This window comes from Pongo pygmaeus, chromosome 15 (genome assembly GCF_028885625.2).
Source record: "Pongo pygmaeus isolate AG05252 chromosome 15, NHGRI_mPonPyg2-v2.0_pri, whole genome shotgun sequence".
NCBI lineage: Eukaryota > Metazoa > Chordata > Mammalia > Primates > Hominidae > Pongo > Pongo pygmaeus.
In genome coordinates, this window is record NC_072388.2 from 105,343,571 (window position 1) to 105,359,571 (window position 16,001).

General features: G+C 37.2%; 1 gene segment (V, D, J or C); it reads right to left on the reverse strand.

Annotated features, from left to right (window-relative positions):
* Positions 1-5,477: 5,477 nt before the first annotated feature.
* Positions 5,478-16,001, reverse strand: LOC129012391 (immunoglobulin heavy variable 3-49-like). The segment is given in 4 exon segments: positions 5,478-5,645; positions 9,388-9,426; positions 15,429-15,764; positions 15,849-16,001. Coding segments are annotated over 4 exon segments (696 nt in total).

A 16,001-nucleotide genomic window follows, 5' to 3' on the forward strand; every position in this document is an offset into this window, starting at 1 on the left:
TCCATGTGTTCTCATTGTTCAATTCCCACCTATGAGTGAGAACATGCGGTGTTTGGTTTTTTGTCCTTGCAATAGTTTGCTGAGAATGATGGTTTCCAGCTTCATCCATGTCCCTACAAAGGACATGAACTCATTTTTTTATGGCTGCATAGTATTCCATGGTGTATATGTGCCACATTTTCTTAATCCAGTCTATCATTGTTGGACATTTGGGTTGGTTCCAAGTCTTTGCTATTGTGAATAGTGCCGCAATAAACGTACGGGTGCATGTGTCTTTATAGCAGCATGATTTATAATCCTTTGGGTATATACCCAGTAATGGGATTATGAAATTGAGCTCTGATAAACACTTTGCCTTGATCACTCTATTGCATTTTTAAATATTTGTGTAAATCATGTTCTGTAGGAGTCAACATTTTCTTCATTTACAGATGTGGAAGTAAACTCACACATGGAGGGGGCTCTGTATGCCTCTAAGAGCTCATGCCCGGGATGAGTGAACCCCAGTATCTGTCCCTGTGTTCCTCATCACTAGCTCTGACTGCTCCCTAAACCAACTCAGCATAAGGCTGGACATACCTAGTCTGGTTTTCAGAACCCACTTTCCTTAATAAGAGCACGTGTGGTTTTGCTGCACTCCAGCATTCGCCTGAAAATAGAGAACTAGGGTCCAGGCACATTAATTTTCAGGTATTTCTGACATTTAACATATTTTTCTATCTTTCTATTACTCCTTCCTTGTCTAAGTTTCCGTTTGTTTGCTTGTAATACATTTTGAGGCTTATTTGAAAGATAATGAAATACATTTAAAGTATACAATCAACAAACATGATATAACTGTCACCATTATCAAAAAGTGGCCAAGTGAATTCTTCTCAACATTTCCTCTTGTTCTGCTATATTTTTCCTCCTCTCCCCTTCCCGTCTTCTACTATTTCCCCAGGCAATTGCTTATCTTCATTATTTTACATCAGATGCCTTTTTATTCATCAGAATTTATAAAAATGAAGTTACATAGTATATATTCTTATTTGTTTAGCTTATTTTACTCAACATATATACTTAGATATTTCACCTTTTTGTTCTGTATATCAGGCATTTATTTATTATAAATGATGGGTAGCATTGCAGTGAACAAATGTAACATAATTTGTTTTTCTATTAAACACCTTAACAGTGTTTGTATTCTTTTATTACTCTGGGTCTGACTAAAAAAATCCGCTACTCTGCTTGGAAATGTACATAGATGAGGAACATATTTTACTTATTTTTTTTACAACAGCAACATCAAAATAACGGATAAATAGAGCAGATGGAATTTTGCAAATTTTAAAAAATGCTTTAAATACTTGAAGTTTTAAGATAAACATCAAATCTGAAATCTAGGGAGAGGCAAGTTCTTGTAGAGTGTAACAAAGCCAGGGTATGAGCTGAATTTAGGCAGTGTCTGGCTTATAAAATGTAGGCTATTACAAGATAAAAACACAAATATATTGGATTGCTTGAAGTCAAGTGTGGTCAAGATGTTGTAGAGTGAATTTCTCAGGGACCACATACTGAAGAGATTTCCTATTCCCTTGAATATCTTTTCCCAAAAATGGGGAGAGTCACTAAAATCTTTCTCTTCCAATGTGTGTGTCTGGGAGAGAAAAAAGAGCCCACACTTCTGAAATGCATTCTGACCCACCTCCCGTATCACCACTGCAGAACTAAGAAATTATTCTGCAGGGGCAAGCCACCAAAACCAGTATCTTTGGGGCACTGGTGCAACCCCTTAGGAACTGAGATGGGAAAAGAGGTCTTCACCTAAGTTCCATTGAGATGTACCTCCCCTCTCTTTTTATTTAATCAGAGCCATAATCTGCAGGTCAAGTCAGCAAGTCTGGAATGTGATAACACCAAAATAGAACACTGGAGCTGTGGGAGGGAACAACTGGGGAAAACAAGAGGACTCTACCCCAGGGAAAAGAGCAAGAACACACACACCAAAATCTCATCTGGAGGAAATTCAGAAACAATGGAAAGTTCAAACCCAGACTCTGGATCACAATATGGACCCATGAAACGTCAGACAAATCTCCCTTTATTCTAATGCCTTCCACCAATTTCATAATTGTCAGTTAAATAGCATTTTAATGCACCACAGGGAGCTGAAGGAGATTCTCTGGAGGAGGGAACAGGTGAAGAGACAAAGCCAAGCAGGAAATAAAAACAAGGTATCACTGGAGGATCTGAAGTCTCTGTTAGACACGGAAGAACAGACTTCAACTATGACGTCCCCTGCAAAAGTAAATGTCAAATGTAGCTCTGAGAAGATTCACAGACATTTCCACAACAAAGGCCCAGTAATGATAAATTATGGTCAAATACAGGCAGAAAATACCTAAAATGAAATAAGCCAATATCAACTGTCCAACCCAACATGTCTGGCTATCAACAATTATTACATACATTAATGAGAAATGCCAAAGTTGTAATAAATAAGTGATCAGCATGAGATCTGTAAATGATATGGATATTAGAACTAAATAATTAAATAAGGTATGTAAAGTAACTCTAATTCATATGTGAAAATCTCTTACAGAAACTGTGGACATAATGCAGGACTAGATAGGTAACTGAGAGTTCAAAATTCTAAGAAAGAATCGAATGGAAACACATAAGAAATCAAAAGCAATGCAGTACAAACATTGAGCAAGTTTTGGGCACACTCCTCAGTAGAGCTGGCTCAGCTTTTAAATGAAACCATGCACTTAAATGTCACTAGAAATTTCAAAAAGTTAATTGCAAAGGAAAAGAGAGCAAAGAAACTAAACATTAATATCAAAAGGTATAGTATATGTATATTTTACATCTGAAAAGGAAAAATTATAAATACAGAGAAAGTATTTGAAAAAGTGGTGGATAAGAATGTTCCCAGTTTTGTGAAAGACACTCAGCTACAGATCCTAGAATCACAGAGAACCCCAAGCAGAGAAAACAAAAACAGACACAGACACACATGCCACACATCCACCATGGACAGACTGACACAATAGGAAAAGCTCACACATTACACACCATGCACACATTTCCTCAACTTTATTCTTTTTACTTAGTTTTAAAATTATTTGCATTTACAGTAAAAAGTAGGAGTCTAAAATTAAAATATATTATTCTATGCATAAGTGTGCCTATGCTTACTATGATCAAACACATGGTTTGGTTCAAATGAATGTAACTACGTTGTTAGGAAATTCACTATTTCAAAGAAAAGTAGTATTAATTCCTGGCTCTTTGTTGAATCATTTATAATGTATGCCAATAAAATCTTCTTAATTAAAGGATGTTTTTAAGTTGGCACATAATAACTGCTTATATTTATTGGGTACAGTGTGATGATTCTATACATCTATGCCACGTGGAATGACCAAATCAGAACAATGAGCATTCATCAGCTCAGACACATTTATTTGTGTTGGTAACATATAAAATTCTCTCTTCTGGCTACTTGTAAACATAAAATGTACAATATATTGTTAACTGTAGTCACCCTACTGTGCTGTAGAACACCAGAGCGTATGCCACCTGTCTACCTGTAATTGTGCATTTGTTAACAAACCACTTCTTATCTCTCAGTCTCCTCCCATTTGGGGCATCTCATAACCGCTACTCTACTAATTTACTTCTAGAAGGTCAACTTTTTTAAACTTCCACATAACATTGAGAGAATGCGGTATTTGTTTTTCTGTGTCTGGCTTGTTTCACTCAATATAATGGTGTCCAGTTCCATCCATGTTGCTTCCAGGAGCAGACTTTCATTTTTAAGGCTGAATAATATTCCATTGTGTAAATATACCACATTTTATTTATCCATTCATCTGTTGATGGACACATATGTTGATTTCATATCTTAGCTATTTCGATTAGGCTACAATAAGCATGGGTGTACAGGTACCTCTTCAATATTAGTTTTTATTTTAATTATTAAATAGATATATACTCATCAGTTGGACTGCTGAATTATATGGCAGTTCTATTTTTTCCCCATGATGGCCAGACTAATGTACATTTCCACCAGTGCTCTATAAGATTTTCCCTTTCTGTGAATCCTGGACAGCTTCTGTTATTTTTTTTTGGCTTTTTGATAACAGACTTTATAGCAAAGATGACGGATGAAAAAATATCTCATTGTGGATTTACATTATTCTAATGATTAGTGATTTCTAGCAATATATGCATGTATATATACAAATATATCCTATCTGTCTATCTATTATCTATCTGCTCTTTGTCTTCTTTTGAGAGATGTTTATTCATATTATTCAGCTATTATTAATCACATTATTATTTGCCATTCAGTTAAGTTTATTTTATATGCTTGATAATAATCCCGTGTCATATGAATAGTTTTCAAATATTGTCTATCATCTGCAGCTTCTGTCTACACTCAATTGTCTCTTTTACTGTGCAGGAGCTAAACTTTCTTGATAGAACTTGGAAGGTGGCTGAGGTGCTGTGGGACATTGGAGGGGAAGAGCTGGACCCAACATACAGAACCAGGTGAGCTTTTACTCACCATATGGCTTATGAGTTTAATTGTTTGAATGGATGCAGAAGAGTTTGTTTAGGCCATCTCTGGGGTAAAGAATTTGAAGAGAGAATTATGTAACTTATTAGTCAAATAAATGAAAATGTCATAATTGTGCATATGTTCTTGTGAGTGGGGGTACCTCAGCAGTGCATGTTCATCGCCAGAAAAGAGAAAAGTGAAAATTATGTCTGCTGTGAAAAGAAGACATAGCTTTTGACATAAGTGGTTATTATTGATGACAACTGAACCTGGATACTAGATCATGTTATAATGCTAGTGGAAAGACTCAATAGAGGAAAGAATGTCATAGCAACAAAAAAATGAAGCATCAAAGATTTAAATGAAATGTCTTTGAATATTGCTAGTAATGGACCTGCCAAAAAAAATCAGTTTCAATAACCAGAAGAATAATTCATGACAGCCCATGGGATTCATGTTGAGGAGATACAAAATTTCCATTTAATGGCTCATCACCATCCTCATAAAATGGTTCAGAGAACAAGCTAAGAAGAGTGTGACCTTACAGCAAGTAGAGTCCAAACATTTGAGGAGAGGGAGAGTCTGTGATGGAATTGTGAGAAGTGGAAACCTGAAATCTGCAGAGAAGCAGCAGTGATCAAAGGCAGTGCCGAGTCCACTTGAGTTTAGTGGTGAATACAGTAAAGATGGGTTTCCCTGCCCTCATTCATTTTCTGTTCTCAAGACTGTCTTGGAAGCTCAGTAGTTCACATTGGGAATCTTCCTAAAACTCAATCATGGCAAGGAATTTTTCACTGAAGAAAGAGGTAATAATTTTGGGGTAATTAAATTAGTTATACAAATTAGTTATTGAAACCTCAATATCAGTCTCTAGCAATTTATATCATAAAATGGTCAGCCTCATGCATGGAGTCCTCTTATCCTATCAGGGATGAGTGTCCATGTGGGCAGGTGGTGCAGTCATGGAGGCCGGGGAGATGGTCTGTCCAGGCTTTCCTTGTCCTTCAGAGGAGAATTGCAGAATCATCTCCTCGCGTATTGCCACCAACTTTCTTATCTGCATGTGACCCTTGAGAATGTCATTGCCATGACCCTGCATAATAGGAGTCAAATGGGGCATGAAGCTGACATGCTGTATGTGTCAGTGTAGAATTGGGCAAAGAAAGTACCTGCATGCATGAACTGTTGCATTATCCAGGCCTGGAGCCTCTCACTTCTAGGCTTTGCATTTTATTCCTGATTTTCTGTGTTATTTAGTCAGTTCAAATGTTCTTTTTACATTTCTACTGAAGTAGCCTCACATAATAATCTAGAAGTATAAAGACTAAAGAATAGCTTATTGGAAATTAACGGAACTTCCAGGTGGTGTCATAGTTTGTGGCGATAGTGAGACAGAGAGAAGCATGGCTGGAAACTATGACTATGCTCATAAATGCTTCATGTTAATAGGGAAGACCCTGTACACCCAATAGATTTAGACACTCCCACTGAGATCTTCGACTTACATTATTTGTTATGAATCATACCTCAATAATGAAACTGTAGGTTAATTATTAAAATTGCTGTTACTAACGTAAGCTTTCCTGTACAACATAGTCCTGTATCTGACATAAAATCAGCCCAAATGGCAGGAGTGATTGTTTTTATTAGAATTTTCCAATTTGTCAAACTAGGAAATAAACATGTTTCTGGGCAGCGCATGGCTTTGAGATGCTTTGTAAACAAAAGAGCATCTCATATGTTCTGGAACACCCCCCAAAATGGGCAAATTAGGGAAGAGTTAGAAGTACTCCTTTATCCTAGATTCCTGGCAAATACAAAGGTGGAAATCCATACAAAAAGAGGTAACATTGAAGCTAAGAAAACTAAGATACCAGATCATATCCTCAGAAGATAAAACTGCTGAGAGAATCACAGATGTTATCAGAAATATCAATGTTGACCTCTTATTTTAAATAAAAATGAATGAAAAACATCTAGTTGTTGACTTTACTTAATTTGTGTCAGATTGTTACAAATGAATATTTGTTGAATTTCAGTTCCACAATTTATATACAAATTGGTTATTAGATTAAAAAAATACTTTGGGGAAACTTAGAAATGACAGCAGAGGTTAATTCTTGATGAGGTGTGACCAGCTAGCCACAAAATCCTGGGAGAATCCTAACATTGGGACCTAGACAGAAACCAAACCACGGGGCTCTTTGGACACATTTAGGTAAAATTTCCTCAATTTCCACCCTTAACGGGATGTGAATATCTGTTATTTATCATTTTTCTGTGTTCTCCATGTCTTGAAATAATTCCTTGACAAAAGGCTACAGCCCTTTCAGTTGATTAAAAGTTTCTATATTTTGTGTTTTTAGCCTGTGACCTGCCAGGTATTGCATGAACTAAGCGAAGCACACCCATGAAAGGAACTATTATAAAATGATTCTGTGAGGCAGGGCTGATACTAAAGTACAACATTGTTATAACATCCCACAATCTTCCACATAAGTTTAAAATAATGATATTCTTACATTAAAATTATCACAATTTTAAGGAACCTTTGAACTTCTTTGGCCACGTGTACTCCTACTAGCACTGTGGCATTATGATCCTCTGCCTCAAGGACATATCTGTTATTGCCCTATGACATGGTAGCTGGAAAAAATACATTTAGAGATTTTACCTCCCATACTAACATTTGCCATATTGTATTTGGATGAGGCAGAACCCTTAAAGAGATTCATGTATTATGCTCACTCCTATTACCAACAGATTAAAACTGCCATTCTAGTATGTCTTTTTGACAACAGACTCTTATAATCATTAGCCAGGAAAATGTATATATTGGAAAAAAAATGTAGATAATAACTTCCTTTGAAACACTGGAATAAATCTATTAAATATTTTTATCAACACAGCAGTAAAACTCCATGGAGCCAGGTCTTGGGATTATGTTTTACAACTCAATAAGGAATTAAAAATTCCACACAATTGGACCACTACTCCCACAGAGGGGATTTTTATCTACTTACTTAATTAATAGACCAACCTTCACTAAGAGGCAGTCTTCTATGGGATCCCAAACTTAAACAGATTTCTGTAACCTGCTGAAGTCTCCTCAATGCACTTTGTGTCTAGATAGCCACACATGTAAACGCAAATTTTGTGTGTTTGTGCATGAGTGATCTGGACACACCCGTGGTGTTTTACTGAATTTCATGGAAACATGATTACTTCCTGGGAACCTACATTTAATGGCATTCAAAAATTCATGACCCTTGTGATGGGGTGATAATAGGTGCCTCTGAGAAATATGCTGATGCTTCAAGTGATCAAGTTCTAGACTGCTCCCTTGACTTCATGGTTTCTCACTCAGTACAGATGTGTCTATGACCAAAACCCCAACACTGATACTGATATCCAGCAGTTTCTCCTCTTGTGAAATTTATTTTTTGTCTTTGTTGGCCTGATACACTCTCTCTCTCTCTTTCTCTGTGTGTGTGTCTCTTGCTCTCTCTCTGTCTCTCTCTTGCCTTCTCATTACTGAATTTTTGCTGTATCATTCTGAAACCTGGCAAGAGTATGCATCTTGAATCATGCCAATTTCCAGCATCAAAAAGAAAAAGGTACAAACTTATTATTTTCTTAACCAGGTTAGAAAACTTCCTGTATTTCCACCAGATCCATTAGAGACTTTCAATGACAATCATGGTCAAACATTACTTGTTTTTGGATCATATTTCAAAACTGAAACTGCTTTTTATAATGTTTATTCCATTTGTATTTCCACTATTGTGCAAAGTAGTATAATAAGAAATTAAAGTAATATTAAAAGTAAATAAATTAAAATAGAAATAAATTAAATTTATAAAGAAATTAAATGTATTAATTTAATTTAAAATTATAAAATATAAATTTATAAATAAATTAAAAATAGAAATACTATGTGACTCGGCAAACCCTCTTCTGGGTATGTACTAAAGAAAATAAAATCACCACCTCATAAAGACTTTTGCACTACCGTGTTCTTTGTAGCACTATTCAAAATAGCTCAGATATGAAAGCAACCTCAGTGTCTGTAGGTGGACAAATGGATAGAGAAAATGTAACCTATGTATGCAATAGAATATTATTCAGCCAAAAAACACAGTATCCTGTCATTTGTAACAATATGAATGAAACTGAAAATCATTATGTTAAGTAAAATAAGCCAAGTAAAGAAAGATAAATATTGCATCTTCTAACTTTTATAAAAAACAAGGGAATTCTTACATTTGCAACACATAGAGAACAGTATGCTAAGTTGAATAAATCAGACACAGAAAGACAAATGCTGCATGATCTCATCTATATGTAGAATCTAAAATATTCAAGCTCTTGGAAGCAGAGTAGAAAAGTAGTTCCCAGGGCCTGGAAGGAGGAAAAAATTGGATGATGTTCGTCCAAGGGTAAAAATTTCAGTTATGCAGGTTGATATGGCTTGGTTGTGTGTCCCTACCAAAATCTCAGGCCAAATTGTAATCCCTATACGTTGAAGGAAGGGCCTAATATAAAGTGACTGAGTCATGGGTTGGTTTTCCTCTTTGTTGTTCATGATAAAGTTCTCAAGAGATATGATGGTTTAAAAGTGTGGCACCTCCCTGCTCACTTGCTCTCTCTCTCCTGACACCATGTGAAGAAGGTTCTTGCTTCCCTTTCACCTTCCACCATCATTGCATTTCCTGATGCCTCCCAGTAATGCTTCCTGTTTAGCCTGCAGAACTGAGAGTCAACTAAATCTCTTTTCTTCATAAATTACCCAGTCTCAAGTAGTTCTTTACAGCAGTGTGAGAATGGACTAATACAGAAAATTTGCACCAGGAGCGGGCACTGCTATATGATACCTGAAAATGTGGAAGTGACTTTGTAATTGGATAATGGGCAGAAGCTGGAAGAGCTTGAAAGGGCTCACAAGAAGACAGGAAGATGTGGAAAAGTTTGAAACTTCCTAGAGGATTGTTGAATGGTTTTCACCAAAATGCTGATAGAGATATGGACAATAAAGTACAAGCTGAGGTGTTGTCACATACAGATGAAGAACTTATTGCAAACTGGAGTAAAGGTCACACTTGCTATGTGTTAGCAAAAAGAGTAGTGGCATTATGCCCCTGCCATAGAGATCTGTGAAATATTGAACTAGAAAGAGACGATTTAAGGTATATGGCAGAAGAAATTTCTAAGCAGCAAATCATTCAAGATTTGTCCTGTTTCTGAAAATATGTTACATGTATTAACAAAAAGATGGTCTGAAATTGGAACTTATGTTTAAAAGGGAAGCAGAGCATAAAAGTTTGATAGAAAAAATTGCAGCCTGACCATGACAAGAAAACTCATTTTCTGGGGAGAAATTCAAATGGGCTGCAGAAATTTGCATAAGTAATGAGGAGTCCCATGGGAAAAATGTCTCCAGGGCATTTCAGAGATCTTTGTTGCAGCCCCTCCCATCATGGGCCCAGAAGCCCAGGAGAAAAAAACTGGTTTCATGGTCCAGGCCCATGATCCCACTGCTCTGTGCAGCCTTGGGACAAGGCACCTAGTGTCTCTGTCTCTCTTGTGCCAGTCATGGCTAAAAGGGACCAAGGCACAGCTCAGGCCTTTGCTTCAGAGGGTGCAAGCCCTAAGCTTTGGTTGTTTCCACATGGTGTTGAGCCTGCTGATGCACATAAGGCAAGAGCTGAGGTTTGGGAACCTTTTCCTAGATTTCAGATGATGTATGAAAATGCCTGGATATTCAGGCAGAAGTCTTATGCAGGTGCTGAGCCCTAATGAAGTATCTCAACTAGGCCAGTGTAGAAGGAAAATATGGTGTTGGATCCCCCACAGAGTCCCCACTGGGGCCCTGCCTAGTGGATCTGTGAGAAGAGCGCCACCATCCTCCAGACCCCAGAATTGTAGATCCACCAACATCTTGCATAGTGTGGCAGGAAAAGCCACGGGAACTCAAAGCCAGCCTGTGAAAGCAGCCATGGGGACTGTACCCTACAGAGCCACAAGGGTGGAGCTTCCTAAGGCCTTGGGAGCCCACCTCTTGCATCAGTGAGTCCTGGATGTGAGACATGGAGTAAAAGGAAACTATTTTTGAGCTTTAAGATTTAATGAGTGCCCTGCTGGGTTTGGACTGGGGCCTGTAGCCCCTTTGCTATGGCCAATTTCTCCTATTTGGAATGGAAGCATTTACTCAGTGCATCCAACCCCTTTGCATCTGGGAAGTAACTAAGATGTTTTTGAGTTTACATGTTTATAGACGGAAGAAACTTACCTTTTCTAAGAGGAGATAGAGACTGTAGATTTTGTGTTAATGCTGAAATGAGTTAAGACTGGGAGACTGTTGAGAAGCGATAATTATATTTTGCAATGTGAGATGGACATAACATTTGTGAGGGGCCAGATGTGGGATGATATGGTTTGGCTCTGTGTTTCCACCCAAATCTCATGTCGAATTTTAATCTCCAAGTGTTGTAGGAGGGGTCTGATGGGGAGTGACTGAATCACGGGGGCGGCCTTCCCCTTTGCAGTTCTTGGAATAGAGTTCTCACAAGACCTCATGATTTAAAAGTGTGGCGCATCTCCCCTTGCTCTTTCTTTCTCTCCCTCCTGCCAGCATGTGAGGAAGGTCCTTGCTTCCCCTTCACTTTCCATGATGACTGTAAGTTTCCTGATGCCTCCCAGCAATGCTTCCTGTTAAGCCCGCAGAACTGTGAGTCAACTAACCTGCTTTTCTTAATAAATTTCCCAGCCTCATGTACTTCTTTATAATAGTGTGAGAACGTACTAATACACAGGTTGGAGACGTTCTGGAGATGAAACATGCAGCAATGTGACTATACTAATGAATATTGTATTATAAACTTATCTGTTGCCAGAAGAGTAGATTTTAGGTGTCCTTACCACACACACACAATAAATTAAAGGCATAAAATGACAACTCCCTGACATGATAGGCATGCAAATTACCTTGATCACAATAAGCATTTCCCCAAGCATATCAATACATCAAGTGGTGTACCTTAAATACATACAATTTTGTCAGTTATAGCTCCATAAAGCTGAAAAGTTATAATGCATACTTATATTTCTACATATTTTATCAATAAAAATGTGAGAATATAAACAGAAGAACTTGTATGAAGATATTTATAACAGTTTTGTTTAGGATATTTATGTTGGAAACAAATTTAAACTCCATCAACGGGAAAATAGATGTAGATGTCACTTAACGAACTGCTTTATTTACTTAATGAACTGTCATTTATTAAAGTAATGGACTGACTCAGATGTGAAATATCTATCTTTGTATGAGTACATACACGTGTGTATATAGGATGACAAAGCCTTGATAGATGTAGTTGTACGAAAGAACCTCAGAAATAGCAAAAGTGATCTATAATATTTAATTCCATTTATGTGATGTTCAAAACAAAAAGAAATGGACCTCTAGTGACAGAAATCAGAACATTTTTCTATTTGCATTTCTCTGATGGTTAGTGATGCTAAACATTTTTTAAATATATTTGCTGGCCACTTGTACGTATTCTTTTGAGACGTGTCCATGTCATTAGCCCATGTATTTGTCCATTTTAAACTGCTGATAAAGACATACCCGAAACTGGAAAGACAAGGAGTTTTAATTGGACTTAACAGTTACACATGTCTGGGAGGCCTCAGAATCATGGCGGGAGGCGAAAGGCACTCCTTACATGGCGGTTGCAAGAGAAAATGAGGAAGAAGAAAAAGCGGGAACCCCTAATAAACACATCAGATCACGTGAGACTTATTCACTATCATGAGAATAGCCCGGGAAAGACCGCTCACCATGATTCAATTACCTCCCGTTGGGTCCCTCCTACAACACGTGGGAATTCTGGGAGATAAAATTCAAGTTGAGATTTTGGTAGGGACACAGCCAAACCATATCAGCCCATTTTTAATGTGGTAATTTGTTTTTTGTTTCTTGCATTGTTTAAGTTCCCTATAGATTCTGGATATTAGGACTTTCTTGGATGCAATGTTTGAGAATATCTTCTCACATTCTTTAGGTTGTCTGCTTACTCTGCTGGCAGTTTCATTTGTTTGTTTGTCTTGCTATGCAGAAACTCCTCAGTTAATTAGGTCCCACTTGTCTATTTTTGTTTTTGTTGCAATTGCTTTTGGATACTTAGCCAAAAATTCTTTGTCAAAACTGGTGTCGAGAAGAGTATTTCCTAGGTTATCTTCAAGGATTTTTATGGTTTCAGGTCTTACATTTAAATCTGTCATGAATTTTGAGTTAATTTTATATATGTTGTAAGTAGATGTCCAACTTCAATCTTTGTCATATAGCTAGCCAGTTGTCCCAGCACCATTTATTGAACAGGTAGTCCTTTCCTCATTGCCTGTTTTTGTCAGTCTTATCAAAGATGAGATGATTGTAACTGTGCAGCCACACACCACTCAGAATGGCTATCACTAAAAAGTCAAAACACAATGGATTCTCGTGGGGCTGTGGAGAAAAGAGAACACTTATACAGTGTTGATGGGACTATAAATTAGTCTTGCTACTTTGGAAAGCAGACTGGAGATTTCTCAAAGAACTTAAAACAGAGATATCATTTTACCCAGCAATCCCACTACTGGGTATACACTAAAAAGTAAACAAATAATTTTTATTTGTGTGCACATTTGTCAGAGATGCTCAAAGTGTACATTAATTATCTCATAAAAGTAGAAAATAGACAACTGTAGAAAAATATTTTTATTGAAATTAAATATTGAAAAAAATTAAATATTGAAAAAAATATTTTTATTGAAATTAAAATCATAAAATGTATATGAAAATTCAAATACAAAATGTAAATGTGATTATTACAATCATTTTTAAATGAATTAAGCTATACTAGAATGAAATCCCAGAAATAAGATAGATAAAGGTGACATAGTAAAATGAAAAATTAATAAACACAAATTTTATAGATAAGTAAATCATGGCTAAAATATGTGGGATATTTTATATGATTAGTTATACAAAGTAAATAAACTATTGATATAATATTTTAACCTGTTTTATCAGGATACATTTTTAATATTTTGTATAAAATCATAATTGGGGACAGGTGACAGGAAAATAACAATATTTGCAAGCACATGTTCTAAATGTTAATATATTCTCAATGTTGGCCCAGCTATTATACCTGAAATTTGTAATTGTATCACGGATTTGTTTGAAGTCCTAGGAAAAAATAGTTTTAAGAGATGCCTTACAGAAATTGTCTCCAATATGGAGATATTCATATCTCATCTATAAATAAATTGAAAATACGTAATACATGTCAAGTCCTGATAAGAAACTCTGTCCCATGGCCAAGGGCTTATCCTATTTGGTTGTGAAACATTTACTGTTAAAATTATCACTTTCACGATGTTTTAGAAAAGTAAAGCAAACGTGATTAATTGAAGTGTGATGTTGCTTGTTTGGTAAAACAGAGGGTGAGGATAATGAAGAGACCTGTGATCCTGAGGAGACGGCCTAATCCAAGGAGAAGGAGGCTCCAGGTCGTGTGGACTCACAGGGGGCACCTGCTTCTGCCTGTCCTGCAGCCACTCCCAGAAGCCTTCAGGAGACAAGGGTGTGGATCGGCCCTGGAGATTATCCAATGAGATCTGCAACTGAAGAAAAAGATAATGATCTGGGATATATTTAAAAAATTAAAATAAAAAATTGTATTGTAAATTCACAAATTAAGATTGTTTATATTTACAAGGTAAGAAGCAATGTTATGATTTGTGAATACAATGTGGAAACTAACATAATTAAGATATAATTAAGATACTTATTCATCATCTCAAATTCTTATCATTTATTGTGGCAACAACATTTGAAATTTACTCTTAACTCTTTTGAATTGACCAATATACTACTTTTAAATGAACAAATATAAATCAATTCATGTAAACAATTAAAAATAACTAAAATCAAGTATGAAATATTCTAATAGCTTATATTTAGCTCATCATTAACTTTGATTCTTTGGGGCATTTTTAGAATTATTTTGTGGTAATGTTTAATATGAATGACTACACATACATGCGTAGGTCTGTGTATTTACACATTTTTGTTTCCTTTTTTTTTTTTGCTGTTTTGTTTTTGTTTTTGAGATGGAATCTTGCTGTGTTGCCCAGGCTGTAGTGTAGTGGTGCAATCTCAGCACACTGCAGTCTCTGCCTCCCGGGTTCAAGGGATTCTCCTGCTTCAGCCTACAGAGTAGCTGGGATTACAGGTGCGCCACCACGCCCGGCTAATTTTTGTATTTTTAGTAGTAGAGATGGGGTTTCACTATGTTGCTCAGTCTGGTCTCGAACTCCTGGCCTCAAATGATCCGCCCACCTTGTCCTTCCAAAGTGCTGGGATTACATGTGTGAGCCACCGCGTCCGGCCTATACATCTTTCTATAGGTGTAAATTTATGTCCCTATAGCTATGTAGTTGCTGACGTTATCACATGTTAATAAAACTCTGGAATAATCAGTGCAGATAATTGGAATGTTTATTTCTTGAAAGTATATATTTAAAAATATAGTTTTATATATAATTAAAACATATAGTTATATATATATAATTTAAACATTTCTAAAAGTTAAATACTAACGATAATAAATTAAGAATAAACACAAGTAATAAAATGTCACAGCCTAGAATGCTCCAGAGTCCGGCAAACACAAACCTGACTTCTCCAGCTGAGGAGAAAGGAAACCTCCCCCTGCACCTGCTCCTGGGACCTGTCCCGTCCTCAGTGGGTTCCGATCGCCCCCTGGTGGCCCCGCGCGCCCCTGCAGGGAGGTTTGTGTCTGGGCTCAGACTGACCTCCCCTCACTGTGTCTCTAGTACAGTAATACACGGCCGTGCCTTCGGTTTTCAGGCTGTTCATTTGCAGATAGACGATGCTCTTGGAATCATCTCTTGAGATTGTGAATCTGCCTTTCACAGACGCGGCGTATTCTGTTGTCCCACCATAAGCTTTGCTTGCAATGAAACCTACCCATTCCAGCCCCTTCCCTGGAGCCTGGCGGACCCAGTGCATGTAGTAGTTACTGAAGGTGAATCCAGAGGCTGCACAGGAAAGTCTCAGGGAACCCCCAGGCTGTACCAAGCCTCCCCCAGACTCCACCAGCTGCACCTCACACTGGACACCTGCAAACACAGAGACACCCTGGTCAGAAACTGCCACACAAATCCACTGTTTCTCTCACTCATGTCCCCTCACACTCAATCTCTCTAGTTCTCCGTGAATTACCTTTAAAACAGCAACAAGGAAAACCCAGCTCAGCCCAAACTCCGTGGTTGATTGTCTGTGTTCAGTGCTGATCAACAAGTGGAAACTCCTGGGGATCCCAGGGCGGGGGCTCCTCTCCCAGAGCTGCAGAGTCAGGACTGGGCTGGTTTTCAT